Source organism: Salvia miltiorrhiza, chromosome 5 (assembly GCF_028751815.1).
Source record: "Salvia miltiorrhiza cultivar Shanhuang (shh) chromosome 5, IMPLAD_Smil_shh, whole genome shotgun sequence".
Taxonomy (NCBI): Eukaryota; Viridiplantae; Streptophyta; class Magnoliopsida; order Lamiales; family Lamiaceae; genus Salvia; species Salvia miltiorrhiza.
In genome coordinates, this window is record NC_080391.1 from 57,354,031 (window position 1) to 57,375,724 (window position 21,694).

At 36.3% G+C, this 21,694-nt stretch overlaps 4 protein-coding genes and 1 non-coding gene across 10 annotated transcripts; 3 read left to right on the forward strand and 2 right to left on the reverse strand.

Moving 5' to 3' along the window:
• The first annotated feature begins 49 nt into the window (after positions 1-49).
• On the forward strand, positions 50-9,092 carry LOC131025438 (probable ubiquitin-conjugating enzyme E2 25). 6 transcript variants are annotated; one of them, XM_057955218.1, is made up of 12 exons: positions 50-563; positions 652-760; positions 3,996-4,088; positions 4,914-4,991; positions 5,066-5,174; positions 6,369-6,452; positions 6,540-6,800; positions 6,913-7,503; positions 7,646-7,709; positions 7,959-8,098; positions 8,172-8,483; positions 8,585-9,092. In XM_057955218.1, the coding sequence occupies exons 4-12, from the start codon at positions 4,945-4,947 to the stop codon at positions 8,885-8,887; spliced, it is 1,911 nt and encodes a 636-aa protein (XP_057811201.1). In that variant the 5' UTR covers positions 50-563; positions 652-760; positions 3,996-4,088; positions 4,914-4,944; the 3' UTR covers positions 8,888-9,092. The 6 variants fall into 6 exon arrangements, with proteins under 6 accessions (XP_057811201.1, XP_057811203.1, XP_057811200.1 ...); XM_057955220.1 differs by having other exon boundaries at positions 5,072-5,174; XM_057955217.1 differs by having other exon boundaries at positions 3,996-4,080.
• Positions 9,093-9,729: 637 nt separating this feature from the next.
• LOC131025439 (probable WRKY transcription factor 75) lies at positions 9,730-10,648 on the reverse strand. Its single transcript, XM_057955221.1, has 2 exons — positions 10,238-10,648; positions 9,730-10,164 (listed from the first exon to the last, which is right to left on the reverse strand). The coding sequence occupies exons 1-2, from the start codon at positions 10,531-10,533 to the stop codon at positions 9,987-9,989; spliced, it is 474 nt and encodes a 157-aa protein (XP_057811204.1). The 5' UTR covers positions 10,534-10,648; the 3' UTR covers positions 9,730-9,986.
• A 3,746-nt stretch (positions 10,649-14,394) lies between these two features.
• LOC131025440 (glucose-6-phosphate 1-dehydrogenase, chloroplastic-like) lies at positions 14,395-18,621 on the forward strand. Its single transcript, XM_057955222.1, has 10 exons — positions 14,395-14,819; positions 15,435-15,667; positions 15,795-15,889; positions 15,999-16,113; positions 16,541-16,746; positions 16,863-17,012; positions 17,097-17,217; positions 17,288-17,517; positions 17,664-17,864; positions 18,089-18,621. Exons 1-10 carry the CDS (start codon positions 14,630-14,632, stop codon positions 18,336-18,338), a joined length of 1,791 nt encoding a protein of 596 aa, XP_057811205.1. The 5' UTR covers positions 14,395-14,629; the 3' UTR covers positions 18,339-18,621.
• Positions 18,622-18,705: 84 nt separating this feature from the next.
• LOC131025441 (leucine-rich repeat extensin-like protein 3) lies at positions 18,706-19,925 on the reverse strand. Its single transcript, XM_057955224.1, has 2 exons — positions 19,547-19,925; positions 18,706-19,473 (listed from the first exon to the last, which is right to left on the reverse strand). Exons 1-2 carry the CDS (start codon positions 19,719-19,721, stop codon positions 18,815-18,817), a joined length of 834 nt encoding a protein of 277 aa, XP_057811207.1. The 5' UTR covers positions 19,722-19,925; the 3' UTR covers positions 18,706-18,814.
• A 418-nt stretch (positions 19,926-20,343) lies between these two features.
• TRNAQ-UUG (transfer RNA glutamine (anticodon UUG)) lies at positions 20,344-20,415 on the forward strand. Its single transcript has one exon. It is a non-coding gene; the product is annotated as a tRNA-Gln (tRNA).
• The last annotated feature ends 1,279 nt before the right edge of the window (positions 20,416-21,694 follow it).

Below are 21,694 nucleotides of genomic sequence, written 5' to 3' on the forward strand. Positions count from 1 at the left end.
CTCAAAATATAACATAAATATAAGCTCAATTATTAAAATAATTTGATAGTTTTTTTATTATAAATTTTTTTGTTTGATTTAGGACACTGAGGCGTAGCAGCAAGTTCCGAAACTAGTTAAAGTGGGCGTAAAAAACTCAGCTCTTTCTTTCTCTCTTTACTAAAAGACAAGTTTCACAGCATAACTCTTGTGTTTTCTTTGATGCAATTTCCTATCAAATTTTTCATTTTTAAATTCCCATATATATCTATCCATCTTTATCTTCAAGATCCATGTTGCAAACTGAATCCTTCAATAAAGGAAAAAAAAAATGAGCCGTCTTTGAGAAGAGAAATTCATTATAGCTCCGCCCCTAGTTTTAGCGCCTATCGTCTTTCAATCTAAAATATTTTTTAACTATTCGAACAAAGCAAGCCCTAATTCCAGCGCGGCTCCCTTCAAATCTCCCATCTCGTCCGCCGTCTGTCCCCACCGGCACGGCGTCGGAAAAACTGCCATCGTTGAAGGGCTCACAGTCAAAATCGTACGAGGCTCAGTTCCGGATAAACTAATTGGGAAAAAAGGTAATTAATTTGATTTTTTTATTATTATTATTATTGTCAAATTAGTTTGATTATTGTATTCATGATTTTCATTCCGCAAAATTGTCAGGACCATGTCTTACGAAATCGTCGAATGCTATTTTATTGCCCAACTGTGAAGAGCATTTTTACAGATAATAATATACAGAGTAGCGGCGCTTACTGTGTGTAAGAGATAAGTAAGCATAGTCAATCTCTCAAAGTTAATATTTTTCATTTATTTATCTCTGGTACTTAGAGATTTCGATAAATTGGATGACATTGATAGGAGATGATTATACATTTAGTTTTGGAATGATAATAGTGTGGTAGTGAATGAATAAGGATTCAATAGTTGTCGGTTTTAAATTGCTGAAAAGTAAATGATCAAAGATTTATCTTTTCCGATCAGTTGAACTCTATCTTTTCTTTTTACAATCACAGAGAAAAATAATTACTTAGGCAACACTTGCAATCTATGTCAAATCTAGAAGAAAAGTTAGAAATTGGCATAACTGTTCAGTTGCTGTTGTTGATACTATCTGAACAACTCTTGTAGATTGAAAGAAACCCAGTTGCACTCAATCGGATTTCTCACACCACCAATGCAACAACAAGCAATTCAATTAAGCGAAATGAATCAAAACAAGTAACAACACAAAAGAGTTTACGTGGTTCGGATGATTTCTTATCCTACATCCACGGGAAGTGAATCGAAGATTTTATTGCCAAGGATCAAGAGAGAATACAATACAAAAAAACAGATCAAGAACACATCTCAATCTCTCACGAAATCACACACCTCTCCACTTTACTTTTTCCACTCAGTAAATTGAAGAAGAAAACAAAGATGAAAAACTAACTAACTGGAAATCAGCTGTACAAGTTCTATTTGTTGATGAAGACCTATCTTGAACAGAAAGAAACTCATCCAACGGTTGAGATTGAATTCTGCTCCAATGGCTTCATATCCAACTAACAAACTTATACAATATTGCTGATAGGTCCTTAAAGAAAAGAACTTACAGCTTTAAGACCCTCAAGTTCAGTATATTACACAAACGTCCCAACACTCTCCACCTTGCTTGTGTAATAAAAGAGCTTCAACTTCCTTCCAATCTGCCCCACTACAGGGCTAACATCATGTTAAAAAACTCATTGCTGCCTAAGCAGCACACTTACTAGTTTCAAGCAATGCTTGAACTTATCAACAGTTAAAGCTTTTGTAAGCATATCTGAGGCATTATCCTCAGTACCAACCTTAACAACTTTACCCTTCCCCTTATTCACAATATCTCTGATGAGGTGGTACCTAACATCAATGTGTTTGCTCCTTTCATGAAACACTTGATGCTTAGCGAGATGTAGTGCAGTTTGACTGTCACGGATTATCTTCACACACCTATGCTCGAGTCCAAATTCAGATAGTATCCCTTTTAACCACAATGCTTCTTTCACAGCCTCTGTTAATGCCATATATTCAGCTTCTGTAGTAGAAAGAGCTACTACAGATTGGAGCACAGATTTTCAGCTCACAGCTGATCCATAGAGTGTGAAAATGTAACCTGTTTGTGACTTTCTCGTGTCTACATTAGCTGCGTAATCAGAATCCACATACCCTTCTAATATATCTTCCTTTACAACATCATGCTTCTAAACATAATGCCAATAGATGATGCTCCTTTAAGATACCTCAGTATCCACTTTAAAGCCTCCCAATGACCTTTTCCTGGATCACTAATGTATCTACTCGTAACACTTATAGCATGAGATAGATCCGGCCTAGTACATATTTTGCAATACATAATGCTTCCAACAATATTAGAATAGGGTATATTCTTCATGTACCTTTTATCTTCATCAATCTTTGGCCTTTGATCTGCACTAAGTTTGAAGTGTTGCCCCAAAGGAACCTGCACTTGTCTGGATTCTGCCATCTGAAATTTCTTGAGTACCTTCCTTATATAATCTTCTTGGAACAACCACAGTGTACCAGCCTCTCTATCTCTTAAGATATCCATACCCAAAATTCTCCTGGCCTGCCCCAGATCCTTCATTTCAAACTTAGCTTTTAGATCTTGCTTCACCTTTTCTATTTCATCTCTACTGCTCCCTGCCACTAACATATCATCTACATACAGTAGAAGATATGTCATTCCATATTCAGCTGTGTTCTTGATGTATACACAGCTGTCATAGTTAGATCTTATAAACCCTATAGCCTTCATGTGTTCATCAAACTTGAGGTACCATTGCCTCGAGCTTTGCTTCAGGCCATAAATTGATCTTTTAAGCAAACAAACCTTGTTTTCATTACCCTCAGCTATAAAACCTTGCTTCGAATATAGTCGATTTGCCAGAGATTTCTCCATATACAGACTTTCAAGCTTGCTCCACACAGCTGCTGCACTCTTCCCCTTGGCAACTTCTCTTAGAACTTTATCACTTAAGTTCAAGATAATTGCACTATGAGCTTTCTCCTGAAATTCTGCATTCTTGGCATCAACCACTCCGGTTTTATCATCGGTTGCTTTCGCATCCTTTGGTTCATTCCTCAGAAATCCAGCCAACCCTTGCTGCACCAGCAAGGCTCGCATCTTTATTTGCCAAATGGCAAAATCGTTCTTGCCATTAAACTTCTCCGCTTCATACTTTGTTGTCGCCATCGCCGATCGAAGTAATTGCAAGATTTGCAATCGCAGTTATCACCGATAAGATCAGATCGCAATGATCGCACCGTGGGCGTGGGTTACTCTCTTCCCACAGACGGCGCCAAATGTAGATTGAAAGAAAACCAGTTGCACTCAATCGGATTTCTCACACCACCAACGCAACAACAAGCAATTCAATTAAGCGAAATGAATCAAAACAAGTAACAACACAAAAGAGTTTACGTGGTTCGGATAATTTCTTATCCTACATCCACGGGAACTGAATCGAAGATTTTATTGCCAAGGATCAAGAGAGAATACAATACAAAAAAACAGATCAAGAACACATCTCAATATCTCACGAAATCACACACCTCTCCACTTTACTTTTTCCACTCAGTAAATTGAAGCAGAAAACAAAGATGAAAAACTAACTGGAAACCAGCTGTACAAGTTCTATTTGTTGATGAAGACCTATCTTGAACAGAAAGAAACTCATCCAACGGCTGAGATTGAATTCTGCTCCAATGGCTTCATATCCAACTAACAAACTTATACAATATGGCTGATAGGTCCTTAAAGAAAAGAACTTACAGCTTTAAGACCACCCTCAAGTTCAGTATATTACACAAACATCCCAACAACTCTAGTAATCTTTCTTTATTAATGTAATTGTATATGGGAATTAAGATTGGAACTAAGAGCAAAATCCTTGAATTGGGGATGTATAACTCTGTCAATCTTTGTTCTTGATGGTGATTGATGTTTATTCACTGGTTATTAGATCATCTCTCGTGGAAACAAAGCATATCCGTTTGGAAGATAATTGGCGAGAGAGAGAGAGAGTAATAAAGAGATAAGTTTCAACGGTGACTCGGTGAGTTTCATATACTCATGCTTATATTCTAGGTTTGAGTCGAAAACCAAGGAGAAACCCGCTGTCAGATTCTAAGGTGAAGGCAGTAGGTTCTTAGTGTATTTTCATAGTCTTCCACTTTGATTCTTGGCGTGGAAATTTTATGGTATTAAATTGATTGTGTTGAAAGTTTACCCTCCAAATTTCATCTCATTTAAGCTCGTCTTCTATGTAAATATACATTTGTAAAAACACTGCGCGTCCAGTGGATTCACTGACGGCAGTAGGCCTTTTTCATTGTATAATTTTAAAACCATGGGTGTTATATTTTTAAGGATTTTTATTTATTTATGAAAAATAGACACTAAGACCTCTAAAAAATGGTATGACAAATATTTTTTGGCCAATTACTGAAGGAGTTATGGATTTTTTAAGTTTGGAAACAAAATCCTTGACTTCCAGAATCCGACAAGTTTCAACCTACATGTGCTTGCCACTTGGTCTTTTGATCCTTAGTCTGGGTGATTTGTAGCCTGAAAATTTTATGGTATTAAACTGATTGTGTTGGAAGTTTGCCCTCCAAATTTCAACTCATTTCGAGCTTGTTTTCTATGTAAACCTATTTTTGTAAAAGCACTGCGCGTCCAATGGATTCACTGGTGGTAGTGGGCATTTTCCAATGTATAATTTCAAAACCATGAGCGTTATATTTTTGTGGTATTTTTTTTTTAATGAAAAATACACACTAAGGCCTTTCTAAAATGGTATGGCTAATATTTTTTGGCCAAGTAATGAAGGAGTTATGAATTTTTTAAGTTTGGAAACAAAATCCTTGAATTCTTACAGGTTTTGTTTTGTTTTCTTCGGGCTGATCTCAATGGAGTCGCCGACGCCAGTTTCTCGATACGTCTCCCAGAGTTCCAAGTAATTTTTTGTTTCCTCATTTTTGGGGGTATTAATTTTGATTGTATGTTGTGTTGATGCCGATGATGCTTCAGGAAAAGAGTGTTTTCGTCGTCGGTGTTTAATGATGACGAGGTTTTGGAGATACCTCCGCCGTCGACGATCAATCGCGCTTCGAAACCCAATTCCTCCAAACAGAAAGAGGTTCAAGAATTACAGTTATAATTGTTTTCGTTTTTCTCTTATTTGTTATTTGTCAATTGATTATTCCGCCTTGGGGTTTAGTGAATTGTTTAGAATGCCGCCTTTTCTGTTGTAATTTTCTGGGTTTTGTTATTGACGATTTAATCTATTATGTGTGTGTAGTATTATTACCTAAGGGATTCAATTTTCAGAACTATTGCAGCTTTTGTGTGGTCAGAATTCTGATAATTTTGGATAGTTTTCTGTTAGATTCTTGTATGGCCTGAATTATATGTGGCTAATAGATATCAATAGAAGGGCACTGTCCTAAATGCTTTTGCCTCGTTTAGTGCTATTATGAGTTCATTCTTATATGTTTACCCATTGAAAATAAACCATTTTTACCATCTTAGTCGTATTTGGACCTCTCTTGGACCAAATTGCTGTGAAATTACTAGTTGGTGAGGCATGGTTGACAATCCTAAGAACTAAAAGGTGACTTTTTTGCTTAAAGGTAGAAAAACTGAGATAGACTGGAAACATAAATTTCATAGCTGCTTCTTGGTTGTTTCATCAACTCTGATGACAGATACACTGCTGTCTTTTTTAATTATGTTATGTTAAAAATGTCGCCGTCTAGGTTTAGATAGAGAGGCTTGTATTAACTTTCTGGAGGCAACTTCTAAAAGCCATATGGGATAACATGTTGATTGTTGGTGGGATTAAGCTTTAGTAAAAAATCAGGTGTTTGAATCTAACGAGTTCCCCTTGTTGCTGGCTAATCAGCATTGTTTACAATTGTCATAGCATGCACTGTACCAAAAGCTAGCACTTTTGGTACAATATGATGAACTTTTAATTTTACAGGCAATTTCCCAATGGAGCTAAACTGATTTGATGACGTCATATTGCAAATGCCTTTGTCTAAATTGGCCTAGATTTCCTGTTATGGTCACAGAACTCTTTACGCTGCATAATTTATTGCATTCTATGTTGAAATGTCATCTACCCAAGTTGCCTTCTCTTCCCAAACATCCTTATTTGCATTAATTAAACCCAAGTGTATCATATGTCGATAAACAGAGAATATGGGATTTCAATTTGGGTGTGCTATTGTTCTTGTTCTTTTTGTTTTTTATTTATCTCTTATAATGATTTTCTGAAAATCATGCCACTAGATGCATCTTAACCTCCAATATTCCAAATACGTTGAAGGTAATTTGTCATGAAATAATAGATCTTGACATTGAAGAAGATCATGCTGATGTCTTCCGTATCGAGGGGAGTAGCAAAGGCAAGGTACTTTAGAGTTCTCACTAATAAACATAGATATAACTTCTCCCTCTCTCTCTGGAAATATACATTTACTTTTAACCTGATGTGTAGAAAGCTTTGTCGAACTCTTCAGCGAGCCTTTGTAATTTTACAAGTGATGGATCTGGAAGTGATATTCAGAAGTCAAAGCATGGAGCTATTAATGATTTCAATCCTAATCTATTTTACGGAGAGGATCAGTGGATAGCTACATATTACGATGACATAGTATATGATGATTTCTCAGTCTTGGATTTTGATCATATGGATATTCCGCCTGGGGTTGAAGCGCCATTTCCTTGGTTGTCAAGTAGCCCTGAAAATGATACAAAGGTTCAATTGACTAGAACTTTCAACTATTTCAAGTTCCCAAATTGAGTTAAATGATGCAAATATCTCAAGACTTGCATGTGTCTGACTGTTAGTTGGCTTTTAAACTATTCAGGCAAGAGGTCTGACAACTTCGTCATCAAAGATAGGTAATCAAGCAGCAAGCCACAATCCAAAGAAGAAACTATCTTCTAGGTGGTCTGAAAGTGGTCCCAGTCTAACGAAAACTGCATCTTCTTCTAGAAGTAGAGACGTTTTTACTTCAAAAACCTCTGGTGGTTCCCTGTCTCCTGGTAATTTATCATCTTCAAGAAAGAGTAAAAGGTTGCGTGCCAGTTTAGGCTCAAGCAGCCAGTTTTCTTCAGGAGCAACTCTTGCAAGCACTGTACATAATCACAGCAGCTATTTAACCTTAAAGAAGATTTCTTCTAGTGCACCGGGAGTGGGAATCCACATGCCTTCGTGGTCAAATTCACCCCTGAATATTCTTGAACCTCCTATTGGTCCGTCTACATTTACGAATGGAAGTGGATATATCCCCTTAGTGCAAGATTCTGCTAATAACAATCTGAGAGTAGCTTCTGCCAGGGTAGATAAGAGAAATGCGGATGAGATACTACAGGACTTTGTAGCTTTTAAGAGTTTTGATACCGTTGATGATTACTCAGATCACCACTTCGCCAAACATGATTCTTCAGCAAACCTGGTGAGTGCATCTTTAAGAGGTTTACTTTTCTCCTTTTTTTTGTTTCCTTTTGTTTTTCTCTAGGTTGGGGCCAGGGGTGTGTGTGTAGTGGTGTTTTTACTTTGCTCTTCTTCTGTAATTGTATTAATATCATCCGGTACAGGCGCAAAAGAATTGGGCGAAGAGAATACAAGAAGAATGGAAGATACTGGAAAAAGACTTGCCAGGTTGATATTGAAATAATTATGCACCAATTTTCCTTAATTGCAGATTATAGTTTAACTTTTAATTTGATTCATAGATTATTTTGTGAGTTTTGATAATCCCACTCTTGTTAATTGGAGCCATGTACACTATGTTTATTTTATATACAGTATCTCCATATCTGCTATATTTATACAGCCTTTTTCTCATGTTTCTTGCGGTTATTGTGAATGCACCTGTCTCCTTGCATTCTTCTGCTGTTGCTCCAACAGATACAATATTTGTGAGGGTATATGAATCAAGGATGGATCTTTTAAGAGCTGTCATTATAGGAGCTGAGGGAACTCCATACCATGATGGTCTCTTCTTCTTTGATGTATTCTTCCCCAGCAATTATCCCACTGTTCCTCCTGTAAGTTTCTTCATATAAACACAGGGCTGTGATGTCAATTTTGGAGTTAATTACTTGAATCTATTGTTAACAGAAAGTCCATTACCATTCTGGTGGCCTTCGAATAAATCCCAATTTGTACAATTGTGGAAAAGTATGCCTGAGTCTTCTCAATACTTGGAGTGGTCACGGCCGGGAGAAATGGATTCCTAGAGTTTCAACCATGTTACAAGTTTTGGTCTCGATTCAAGGGTTGATTTTGAATGCCAAACCCTATTTTAATGAACCGGGCTATGCGGACTTGGGTGGCACCAAACATGGTGAAGAGAAGTCGCTGGCGTACAATGAGAGAACTTTTATGTATACCTTGCAGACGATGGTATACAGCATGAGAAGGCCTCCAAAGGTAAGAAGAGGAACTGATGATTGAATCTTTACACACAAGTCGAGTCTGCATAGTTTATCTATTGTTTTGGCTTATTATGAGTGGCATTCTGGTTATTGTAGTATTTCGAGGCATATGTTCAGGGCCACTTCTGCAAGCGTGCACGAGAGATCCTGGTGTCCTGTAAAGCCTACTTGGATGGAGCTCAAGTGGGTTGCCTAGTGAAAGGGGGCGTTCAGGATGTTGATGAGGGCGACAAGAGCTGCTCAAAGGATTTCAGAAACAGCTTGGCTCGGTATATCACCACACTCGTTAATGAGTTTTCTCAAATCGGAGCCAAGGATTGCCAAGAATTCCTTTGTTTATCTCAAAAGGCGAACGGACCTGCGCCTGCCACTTCTGGGGCTGTCAACTTCTACATGTAAGTTATATGCAGATTTGTGACTTAAGTTTCTACCTGCGCTGTGATGTGAGATATATACTTGTCTCGGGTTTTTCTTTGCAACTGATTTATTATGTTGGTCAGTTTGAGAACGTAACAACAGTGTTCCTTACGATCTTAGAAGGCCCCTCTTTGATTTTGACAATAAATTAATGTTTTTACTTGTTAATATAACTTTGCGGTTATCTTTATCATTGCTCGACCTAGCACAAGTTAAGTTGTGAATCTATCCTGACTTTTAACTAATTTTATTACTAAATTCCTAAAGCTTTGTCCTTTTTTTATTTGCTATGATTCAGTCATTTAACTCATACTCTAATCATTTAAGGGGCATTTGGTTGCTCGAGATTGAATTATTTTGAGATTATCTAAAATTGCATTGGTTCAAAATTACTTGAGATTATTTCTTGGTCCAAGACTTGTTGAGATTATTTCTTGGGCCAAATCCTATATAGAATTGTTTCTAGATTAAGTATTGAACTTTATCTACCCAATTGAACTAGTCATAGTTTAAATTTGGCTTAAAAGAAAAAAGGCATAGTTTAAATGAATTTATTATTTTGCATCAACATAATTTCAAGACTGCGCTCAAATATAACATAAATATGTTGAAAAGTCACCACAATGTCATAAGCTCAATTTATTAAAATATGGTGATAATTTTTATTATTATCTCAAGACATTGAATCTTGCATTTACTTTAATAAAAGAGAAGATAAAAGATATATTTTCACCATTTTCATATGATTATTACTATGATAGAATTTTTTTTTCGTGTAGGGTGGACAATTCATTCACTCATTTTTTTCATCTCTAGTAAAAATATGATAAAAAAGATATAGTATTTCCTCATCACCTCTTATTCATCCTTTTTCAATAATTTTTTTTACAACCAAAGTAAATGGCATAAGTAGTTGAAAAATGAAAATTATAAAGCTCCTCTAAGTGAGAAAGCGAGTTCCATACATGATGTAGCTAGTTTTAGACGGACATCTAAGCGTAATATGTATATCCATGAATCGAAATTATTAAGATCGATACATGGTATCTAGCTAGGTTTAATTGTAAATATATTTAAGGAGTTAGAAGGAAGAGTAGATTTGCATCTGAGTGAGAATGTGCTCGAAATTGTCGGTGGAGTTTTGAATGGGATGGGAATGCATCCCTTCGTAGGTCGTGACTACGATCCCTTCATCTTTGGACAGCCTCTGGATTTGCTTTTTAACATTGCAACCTTGATGTGTGCAACGGTAATAACTTCTGCAAAAAATATAGTAATTAATTCAATTCATTCGTTATAGTATTTAATTCAATTCAATTAACTACTAATTACCTTGGGAATGTGTTGTTCTTGACTGCCTTCTGACCATATTTCCTCCATCTATAACCATCATCCAGTATATCCACTTGACTTCTTGTCTGAAAAGCAAACCTAGGTTTCCTCGACTTCTTCTCCATGGACCCCTTTTTCTCTGCAGATTTCATCATCATCATCGATGACGATGAACACTCCAATTCATCTACTATTCTTCGATCATCCTCCATATATGTCGAGAGAGATTGTTTTTGTTTGATTGAAGAAGAAGAAGAAGATATATTAATGGGAAATTGGTATATTGGTGCAAGCATAAGGGTATTAATTACTATGGGTATAGGTAGCCAAGATGAATTAAAGTTGAAAGGCGGCTATGATTTAATAGTATGTCTTTGTCTAGAGGGAGAGTCGTAAACGCCACGCAAACTCAAAACAAAAATTAATCAAAATGGATTGCTGGCTATTTTACCACTACAATTCGTGTGGGGGCTAGAATTAGAATTAGAATTATATACTGTGTAACACGGGATATCATATTCATTTCTATATATTCATGACTTTTCTTTTTATTAATTTTCACCACAACTACACTTTCCATACTCACAATACTAATACTTATATGTATTCTTTTCATTTAATATTAGCGTTTAGGTTGGTTAATATGGTGTTTCAATATATTTATATATCATGCATCTCTCGGTCTAAAGTCCTTGGACGACTGTCGTCTTTTTTTTTGCACGTTGTTATAGTCAAAATAATCTATTTTATTATTATTAATTAATGCAGAAAAACTAACTAATGAATATGTACAAATTTTTTACATAAGTTAAAGCCCTCATACGTGATTGAATAAAATATGTTTATTTTGCTCAAGGCAACTACATATAATTGGCCCGCCACATGTTTTGATGACAGTAGCTCGATCGACAATTAATAATTAATTAATTAATTACAAATTCCATGACTTCTATAAGTTTTATGTTATCGCAATCTTATCAAAAGATTTTGTCGTATCACCCGCCGTAGTCATTAATGCGTTTCATTCGTCTATTTATGATTACTTCTTTTTTATCGAATTAAATTAAATGGATAATTAGACAGTTATTTTTTAGAAGGTCTGCCATCAGCCTGAGAGATTTTGTTTTTATTTTTTGTTTGCTAAACACACATAATCATCAAAAGATAATTAATTATATTGTCTTTTTTTTTTGTCCGGATGGGTTGGTGGGATTACTTTTGATCGATCCCTCTTAGATATGCAACGATCCACACATGTATTTCGTGGAATAATAAACTGGTCAAAGCACATGTTCTAATTTTTTTTTTTAGTAATTCATTATGGTAAGATGTGTTCTTAATTATCATAATTAATTGGATGCATGCTGATGGGATGCATTGATAGCTAGGTTTGGTGCAATTTGTTCAGATAATTAATTAAAAAATTTAAGAAATACTACCAACGTATGAGTCGCACGTTCTGTGACGATTTTTATTTTCCTTTATTTTGATAATCTTCTTTGGAATGTATATTCTTAAAAAACAAACTAAAAATCTTCTATGGAATCAATTTCCTCGTTATTTCTGCTTGCTAATTTCTTCGCCACGTGCCTTTTTAACGACTCTAAATATTGAATTTTGATTAGTCAATTGCACTGTATGTGATGAGATTTAATATGTACTTCTACTCAAATTGCATTTCTTTTTTATATAACATCTTCTTTTTCTATGCTATCATACATTCGTTCGCAAAAAAGAATGCTATCAATACATAATATCGTAACAATAAGGTTCATCCCGAAATAGATATATATTTTAATAAGTGGCGGACATATATATTAGAATAACGTTCATCCCGAAACTGATATTTGAATTCTATAATATACTACTATTTTTTTTAGAAGAATTCTATAATACTAGCAATGAATACTACTATATGAATTTAGATATATATATTCTCATCAGGTTGCATGGGATTGGACGGTCAAATAAAACCACCTACTATATCAAATACTTATTATATAGTGTATTGATACATTGATATTAATATATAACTCTCGATCTAGAAAAAACAGTGATTGTAGTTTCATGTATTATGTTGAACAACGTGCTCTAAACGCTGCAATATTATATGGCAATCTGTAAATACGTACATGCATATGCATTATTATTAAAAGAGAAAAAAAAACAGCAGAAATTCAATGGATGTGGAAATATTCATTATTTCAAGAATATAATGTTCCCATACATAGATAGTCCAGTTTTATGGACTGCAGCTGCTCGTGACTTAAGTCCTTTCAACTTTTTTATACTTGGTTATTTTATAAGTTTAATATTCTTCATTTATCACACATGTGACGTGAGTCTTTTACTCAAACACAATAAACTTCACAGACAACAATCATTTTCCGAAAAACTAATTTTGCAAATTTAGGACATCATCATGATCATGCCAAAAACCTCAAACAAACACCTTATTAATGTCAAAAAACTTAAACGAGACCGTCTTATTTAAAAGTAGATAAATAAAATAGGAAAGTACGAAATAAAAAAATACGCTAAAAAGAGAAAAAAGAAGAGAGAAGAAAAGAGCTCCAAATTAGAATTGTTGTTGGCTTCATGTCAAGTGAAACAATAGCTTTTGCTTTGTGTTGTGTTGTGTGATTTTTAAATGCGGTCCTAATGTGTCAATGGGCTGCTCTTTTAATACCCTAAGTGGGCCGTCCCTATTTATTGGGCCTTTTTTGGATCCTCAATATTAACATGATTCTGGGTTTTTTCAATATTTATATATGATTTATAAAGATAACAAGACATGCTGGAACAATTTTTTTAATACAAATTTATATTTATTGTAAACATTAATACTAATGCATTTTTGTAGGTGGCCGTGGATAGGGATATAAACAAATCAAGCCGCTCGCGAATTATTCGAAGTTCAGTTGGAGAAAAACTCGTTCAAGTTCATTTAAAGAAGTTCTATAAATAAACATACCAAACTTGAGCTGAGTAATATTTGGCTCGTGAACACGTTCGTTAAGTATTTTAGGTTGAAAAATATAAATTATTTGTAGATACGACTTATATTTATATATTAATAATAATTGTATTAACTTTGTAATTTTCTTTGCTTGTTCTAAAAAATTATATTATTATTTTGAATGAAATAATTTATTTTTAAAAGAAAATAATTACTCCCTCCGTCCCAATATTGTTGGCCACATTTCCTTTTTGGTCCGTCCCATTATTGTTGGCCACTTTCTTAAAATGGAAATATTCAATTTAATTAAGCCCAATTAATTAATTTCTACTTAAACCTAAATCATCTTTAAATAAACACACGCATAGCCTCCCCTCACCCCCACCCCTGCCGCCCGGCGCCCGCCGAACGACAACAACACCGATATGCTCTCTCCCCCTCGCCACCCCATGCTCTCTCTCTCTCTCTCAGCCTTCCCCTCCATCGCGTATTCACTTGCCTCTCTCCACCGCGACCTGCATGGCCGTCGCCTCTCTCGACCATCTCCCTCTGTCTCGCATCTCCCATCTCCCATCTCCCCCGCGTCTTCACTATGTTTCGCATTTCCCTCTGTCTCCAACTAGAGAGGTGGCGCGATTTGGGAGCTAGGGCTTGGAGGGGGCTGTTGGTCTTGACGAATTTGGTCTGGATTTTGCCACAACACCGACGTTGATTTGGGGTTCTAGGCTCTGGATTTGGGGATCTAGGGTTTGGAGGGGGCTGTTGGTTTTGATTTTTTAGTTTTTGATTTTTTGGTGACAAAACATAGCCAGAATATTTGGGGCCATTGTCGCCATCGTCGGCGTTGCTGTCGGCCGGAAAATGGAGAAGAAGACACAAATTAGAAAGACTTAATTAATAATTTAATTAAATTTCACAAAATACATTAAATTGTAGGATTACACTTAATCTCCATTAACTACCTCTTTTTTAATTTTCGTATCGAAAAGAATGTGGCCAACAATATTGGGACGGAGGGAGTAATATTTTGAATATAAATATAAACTTAAAAAGTTGGTATAGACTTGATTAAATTGGTGAACTTTAAAATATTCGATAAATAAAATTGGAAATTAGATTCAATATTAAACAACCCTGCAACACACCGGTCAAATATTAGTGCATTGAAATATCCGACTTAAAAAATTCAACAAAATTTGTGACTGATTGCATAATAAAGAATCAATTAATTTATTAATTTGAAGGTGTCGCAACTCACAAGTCACAAAGTAGCCTTTGCTCATCGTCAAAGTGGCAAAACCCATACATTTCATCCAGACTCAGCAGCCTTTCGGAGATCTCAAGGGCCCTCTCGACAATTTCTAAGTTGTAGTATATCAGTAGACAATCTCTCTCTCTCACAGTTGAATTTGGGAGGAATTGCGTTTGAGACTATGGCCGCAAGTCCTATCTCTGTGTCCAGACACTGCTGTTCTTCATCTTCAGCTTATTCCAATTCATCCTCTACTTGGTTTCACCAAAATCCCAGTAAATTTCTATTTCCTGCCGCTTCTCCTAAAACAAAAAATGGCTCTTTGCAATTCAAGGGCAACGCCGTTCCTAGTGTGATTTTCATGCAAGATGGTTGGTTTTCTAATTTACAGCTGCTTCATCTTTTTCGTGAGCTGACGCGAGTTTTTGTGTTTGATTGCCTTTTCTATGGTTTATGAGCTTTGTTCTCTTTCGTGTTTTTTTTAGACTGTTATGTCTCTCTTGGGACTAAGAACAATCTGCGGATTCATGATTTAAGATTCTTCGATGTTCATGTTAATTGAAGAAACCTAGAATTTACTAGTGAAGTTTGAGGCATTTGGGTTTCTTTCTTTTGAAGAAACCAAATAGAAAGGGCTTATCCTCTTAGGATGTGTTTACTTTTGAGGATTAGATACTAATCTTTTGTTTACTAAGATGATTGAAACTTTGGGATATCCATTCCCAAGGTCCTTTGTAACTGTTATCATTTAAGCTAATTTTGCTTAATTCATATCCCATTGAAATGATAGGATTGGAGAAATCCGAGTAATGAGGATAAGAATCCTCAATCATGTTTCTTATCAATCATGGAAATTAAACCCCCTTAGTGCGATTATGTTATTCTATTTCAATTTGTATGTTGAGGCCCCCGTTTTCATCTTCATGTCAGTGTTGTGTAATCTGCAATGCCATGTGAGGATTTATCTAATTGAATAAATTATATAGGTTCTTTGGCTGCAGCAGTTGCTGGACTGGAAAATGAAGCTCCTTGGAAAAAATTGAAAAATGGGCTGACGTCAGTTACCCCACCTGAGGAGAAAAAACAGCTTGGTAATTTTGATGTTAATGATGATAAATCAACTGTCACTATTACTGTTGTAGGGGCCTCTGGGGATCTTGCAAAGAAGAAGATATTTCCTGCTCTTTTTGCTCTATACTATGAGGATTGCCTACCTGAGGTCTGTTTGGAATCTATCCTAGTTTTGGGGAAACACCTAATAAAGTATAAAAACTTGCGTAGTTTGCTCTTATCACTAGTCTGCATGGTGCTATAGTGGATGATTATTAAGTGTTTAATTGTTCCAGCATTTCACCATCTTCGGTTATGCCCGTAGTAAGATGACGGATGCTGAACTAAGAAATATGGTTAGCAAGACTCTTACTTGCAGAATTGACAAGAGGTAATTGCTGCTGCCTTCTAAACCGAATTTCTTGTTTGGAATTCGTCGCACTTAATTTTATGGGTGAGTCAATCGAGTATTGATTTGAAGAATTTTGACCTGTATTTAGGGAAAATTGTGGTGAAAAGATGGAGCAGTTCCTCCAAAGATGTTTTTACCACTCTGGCCAATATGATTCTCAAAAGGATTTTGCTGAGCTTGATAAGACACTAAAGGAGCATGAGGTAGTGGGTCACAGAGCTTTTAACTTTTCTTATATTCTAGTATGCACACTCATTTATGCTTATTAGTTGGAGCCCACTTTAGATGTTCCCACTTAGAATAAAAATTACTCGAGTGATTTGAGTAGAGCTACTCTGTGGCTCTGCCTGTGGTGAACAAGCACTGCCTAGATAGACGATGTTGAAAGAAACTGTAAAGTTTTCTCCACTTTTTGGTGTCAAAGCATCCATACGACTTAATGCAGACAGTACCTTGGGCTTGCTTCTGAGAACCTGTTTCTGTTTGTTGGACATATTTTGAATGCTGTGCAACTTCATCTACTTATATGACTCTCTTGTTGTTTGCAATTTCATGTTTCCTGGACATTGTTGTTGGTCTGTAAAACTCATTATATATTACTGAAGATATGATGACGTTTGGCTTCTGTAGGCTGGTCGGGTCTCAAATCGGCTATTTTACTTATCCATCCCACCAAACATTTTCGTAGATGCAGTAAAATGTGCCAGTCTCTCTGCTTCTTCTTCTGCTGGCTGGACGAGGGTCATTGTTGAAAAACCATTTGGCCGGGATTCTGAATCCTCTGCTGCTTTGACTAAATCCCTAAAGCAATACTTGGACGAGGATCAGATTTTCAGGTAGGTTAATTTTCATCTCTATCTGAATGCATTTCCTTATCAGGATTGACTATGGTTAATGGCTTCAGCTAAAATCTGATTGACAATGCGTATTTGTGACAATTCTCTCCTCACAGGATTGATCACTACCTAGGAAAGGAGCTAGTGGAGAATCTCTCTGTCCTTCGCTTCTCCAATCTTATTTTTGAACCCTTATGGTCAAGACAGTATATAAGAAATGTTCAATTGATATTCTCTGAGGACTTTGGCACTGAAGGAAGGGGAGGGTAAACTATCTGGTTAATTTGATACCGAACGAATTCTATTGAGTAACTCAAAGTTTGCTTATTAATCATTTTGTTCTGTGCCAGCTACTTTGACAACTACGGGATCATGAGAGACATAATGCAAAACCATCTGCTCCAAATATTGGCACTCTTTGCCATGGAAACACCTGTCAGTTTGGATGCTGAAGATATCAGAAATGAAAAGGTTCCTTTTTGTGTGTTTTTTATTTGCTTGTTTTCTGCTGAAGAGAATGCTAATTCTTCATGGATTACAGGTTAAAGTTTTGCGCTCCATGAGGCCTATAAGAGCTGATGATGTAACCATAGGGCAGTACAAGAGTCACACAAAAGGAGGTGTCTCATACCCGGGATATACCGACGACAAAACTGTTCCCAAAGACAGTTTGACCCCAACTTTTGCTGCTGCTGCACTTTTCATTGATAATGCAAGATGGGATGGCGTGCCTTTTTTAATGAAAGCTGGAAAAGCTTTACATGATAAAAGGTATACCAAAGTCCAAATATATGACATATACAGTGTGGCTAAGTTCAAAAAAATAATATACTATATAATTAACTCAGGATTGTCACAGGTTTCTTATTTGCTGTACTGGATCAGGGTTTGATGCTAACATGTATTCCTTTTCTTAGGGCTGAAATAAGGGTGCAGTTCAGACATGTTCCTGGTAATTTATACAATCGAAACTTTGGGACTGATCTCGACCAAGCAACAAATGAGCTTGTAATCCGGGTTCAGCCTGATGAAGCTATTTATTTGAAGATTAATAACAAAGTCCCCGGACTGGGAATGAGATTGGACCGAAGCAATCTTAATCTTCTCTATAAAGCAAGGTATTGATAAGATTTTTCTGATTTCAACTTTTAGTTATAAATTTTTGTCTTGCCATACAATTGTTTAGACGAATCCCTGAAAGTGCTATATGGTTTTATGTCCAACGTATTCAGAGGCTGAAATGTAGTTAGTGATTGTTGGTTGTGGTTTTGGCTTTGAATAGAGAAATTCTTGGCACTTTATAATATTTGAGTGATCAAATTTATTATCTTGTGTTGCGTAGGTACTCCAAGGAGATACCTGATGCGTATGAGAGACTTCTATTGGATGCTGTTGAAGGTGAGAGGAGACTATTTATCAGGAGTGATGAATTAGATGCTGCGTGGGCACTCTTCACCCCTGTGTTAAAGGATCTCGAAGAAAAGAAAAAAATCCCCGAGTATTATCCTTATGGAAGTCGAGGACCAGTAGGGGCCCATTACCTTGCAGCCAGATACAACGTTAAGTGGGGTGATCTAGGGGTCGACGAATAGCATCCAGGTCATTGCCATCTGAGTCCAAGAATATATATTTGAAATCTGCAGGAGTTTCCGAAGATGCACTTCACTCATTTGCTCAACATGTTTTTTGCTGCTTTACAAGATTTTTTCAGTTTTTGATTTAGTTGAGGAGAAAGAAATGTAGATTGTATCTTGGTATCGACATGTGCATGTAGGGAATAAACTTGAATAAGCTACTATGTAATTGGATATATGTAGTAGAATTCCAGAAACTACATGGTTAATGACAGTAAAGTTTCCGACTTTCTGGTTTCTATATGATTTTCTTTCTTAAATTTCCGCTGATTCCATTGTAAATGAGAATACAAGAAGCTGTAGATGAAGGAGTAAGACAACATGGTTGTTCTTGGTAAATCCCAATATTTGAATGGGAATGTTTCCAAAACAAAGGCATGTTCCTAATTTACACTGAATCAGCAAATAATGTATAAATTTATGTAATGATGGAGCTATGGATTGGTAGGGGGAGGATGAGGAAACCATGTATTCGGATCCCAGAAATTGAATATAGGTGATGGTGGAGGGGGAGGAACATATGGGAATGGAAAAGGCAAAGACGGCGGAGTTGGAGGAACATATGGGAATGGGAAGGAAGGGAAAGGAGGCAGGGGCGGGAACGGGAAGGAAGGGAAAGGCGGCAGCTGAGGCAATGGAGGCAGGGGCGGGAACGGGAAAGGCGGCAGCTGAGGCAATGGAGGCAAGGGCGGAAACACGTAGTAGGGAGGAAGGAAAAACTTGGAAGTATTCCAAGAGGGATGGCTCTGATTCCCACTCCCACAAAGAGTAAGATTTGTTTGAGGTGGAGAGTATGCCAAGGCAGCTAAGGTGTAGGTGCAGGCATTGTCTTGCTTTGATCTCACTGTAATGTGAGATGAAACGGTTTTAGGTGCGGTGAGGTTGCAGCAGCAGGGTGGTGCAGAGCCTATCAAAGTTGCCTTGCACGAGGACTGGATGGTGGGATGCCGGCTGCAGTCGACGCCGTCCACACAGGGAATCTCCACCTTGTACATTCCATATCTATCTGTGCTTCTGTTCACTGAGAATGATATGTCTTCTCTGCTCCTTGCCCACCTGCTTTTCATTTTGCACTCTATATTAACATCTACACCTGCATTAATCATGCAATAAAATCAAATCCCTCTCCTCTCATACTACTTAATTAGTTTCATATATGTTTATACCTGGCAAGAAGTAGCTATGCTTGGAGAAAGTATTCTCATGACATACATCACAATATACAGAACCTAGTACGACGATGCGGGTGGCCCGCGGCTGAGCTGCTGCGAGGGCCAAGCATGCAACAAGGAGAATGATGATGGAATGAGACATGCTTCCAAATCTAGTACTCAAAACCATGGATGGATCAAGCTATATAACAATGCTAGCTACTTATAATCCGTGAACCAACAACTGTAAATAACTAAATTTGAATTCACGTTCTATTTCTGACTTGCAACCTTCAACCATTAATTCAATCCAAGCTTGCTTTTCTTCTTCTTCTTTCCTTGCAATACTTAGTTGCAACTTCATTCTCTGCTTGCTTTCTTATGAGCCTCACCTCACCTGCTGAATCTCATGACTACATACATCACCAAGCATTTACTACATCTCCTTTTCAACCAAAAACAACTTAGCTACCTACTATATATGCCTTCACATGCATACAATTCTACAATTAATATCTTTCTTCTATTTCCATCTATGTCAAATACAACATTTGTATTCATAACAAATTATATATTGTATCCGAGTAGATAAATAAAATGGCTCAATTGCTAGCATTGAATTTGGATCATTACTCCAAACTGAAGCCATTCGCATGCGTTCGACTACATCACCTCTACCATTTCATCAATATTTGTATTATTTCTCCTAAAATGATACGTACATTTTTATATTTTAATAATCTTGTTTCATATTGATTTCACGATTCATGAATACTAAGTTTAGATTTTGATTGGTCACAACTAGACATCAAGGTTCTATGGTGTAGTGGTTAGCACTCTGGACTTTGAATCCAGCGACCTGGGTTCGACTCCCGGTAGGACCTTTTAATATTTATTTATTTGTTTTTCTGTTTTTTTATACATAGGTATGTGTCTGTATTAACGAGAAGCTTAATTATTCCAAGTAGGAAATTGTTTTTATAGATGCATAGCTCATTCTCTCAAACAAACAAAATAAAGCTAGCTTCCAAGGAAAGTAATGATCGCAAATAACCTTTATTTTTCTTTTGGGGTGGGGGGTGTTTAAACTTGTCAAACTAGCTATACGATGCATTACAGAGAGACTCCTAAAATTTGAGATTCTAGTCATTGCAATTTGCACGCAACATAATAAAAGTAACTAGTAGTTTTCCTTGGAAATAATGTAACTAATTAAATTCGTTTTTGCGGGTATAATATATATGTCCGTACCTGAACACATGCTTAATATACTATTTTAGAGCACTCCCAGCAGATCACTTAAATGCATCACTGGTGGACGTCGTATACCACCAAATAATTCCTGCAGAATTATCAAAATAAATTAGTATAATGACAAGCAGGGTCGATCCCACAGAGAGCAGGTAAAATCATTCAATTCCCTAAAATCTATAATTTTGGTGTAGCCACCACGCCTTAAATTTGAGAAGAATATTAATTAACTAAGAAAGCAAATTAAATCAAATAAAATAACTCTTGAAATAAATCAATAAAAAGGTAATTCGGCTCAAATAAATCCACACTAATTTAATCTCTGATCCTCGACGCAAGAATTAATTAATCCCTATCAACCAACCAGTTATAGGATACCGTGAAACGCAACGGACGTACCCCAATTCCTACTTACTGTGTCGATAAACAGCTGGAGACGCCAGACCTGCTTATTTCCCTTATTAAAATATAACCTAGCTGGAGACGCCAGACCTAGATTTAATATTCTAATAGCATTAAGATGAAGGAACCCAGTTTATATCAATTATCCTAGATACGCTAGTAATAATTAATATACCAATTAATTCCTACTACGAACATGGTAGTTTTATCACTAATCAGCCCTATTCCAACAATTACGGATTGGAGGTGCTAATTGACTGTAATCCAATTAAACTTAAGTTGGCCAGACTTAAATAAAATCAAAATTATCTTTAAACCCTAGGAATAAATCGAAATCAATAGGAACCAATTTTAAACCAATTAGGTCTCACAGATCATTAAATTAGAGTTTCATTATTCTCGCCGAATTAAAAGATTTAGCTACTCATGCTTAAAATAAAAACAATCAAATAAATAAAATTAAACATGAATAAAATAAACGAAACAAGCTATGAAATCAATACTAAAATA

What these genes read in the sequence shown, in the direction of transcription:
- LOC131025438 (XM_057955215.1), top strand. Translation starts at nt 4,834, where the DNA reads ATGGCTAATATTTTTTGGCCAAGTAATGAAGGAGTTATGAATTTTTTA. An exon ending in ATTATCCCACTGTTCCTCCT is followed by an intron (nt 8,099 to 8,171) that starts GTAAGTTTCTTC and finishes TATTGTTAACAG; the next exon opens with AAAGTCCATTACCATTCTGG. An exon ending in GCATGAGAAGGCCTCCAAAG is followed by an intron (nt 8,484 to 8,584) that starts GTAAGAAGAGGA and finishes TGGTTATTGTAG; the next exon opens with TATTTCGAGGCATATGTTCA.
- LOC131025439 (XM_057955221.1), bottom strand. Translation starts at nt 10,533, where the DNA reads ATGCTTGCACCAATATACCAATTTCCCATTAATATATCTTCTTCTTCT. An exon ending in AAGAACAACACATTCCCAAG is followed by an intron (nt 10,165 to 10,237) that starts GTAATTAGTAGT and finishes TATTTTTTGCAG; the next exon opens with AAGTTATTACCGTTGCACAC.
- LOC131025440 (XM_057955222.1), top strand. Translation starts at nt 14,630, where the DNA reads ATGGCCGCAAGTCCTATCTCTGTGTCCAGACACTGCTGTTCTTCATCT. An exon ending in ACTTGCAGAATTGACAAGAG is followed by an intron (nt 15,890 to 15,998) that starts GTAATTGCTGCT and finishes ACCTGTATTTAG; the next exon opens with GGAAAATTGTGGTGAAAAGA. An exon ending in AAAGCTTTACATGATAAAAG is followed by an intron (nt 17,518 to 17,663) that starts GTATACCAAAGT and finishes TCCTTTTCTTAG; the next exon opens with GGCTGAAATAAGGGTGCAGT.
- LOC131025441 (XM_057955224.1), bottom strand. Translation starts at nt 19,721, where the DNA reads ATGGTTTTGAGTACTAGATTTGGAAGCATGTCTCATTCCATCATCATT. An exon ending in GCATAGCTACTTCTTGCCAG is followed by an intron (nt 19,474 to 19,546) that starts GTATAAACATAT and finishes TGATTAATGCAG; the next exon opens with GTGTAGATGTTAATATAGAG.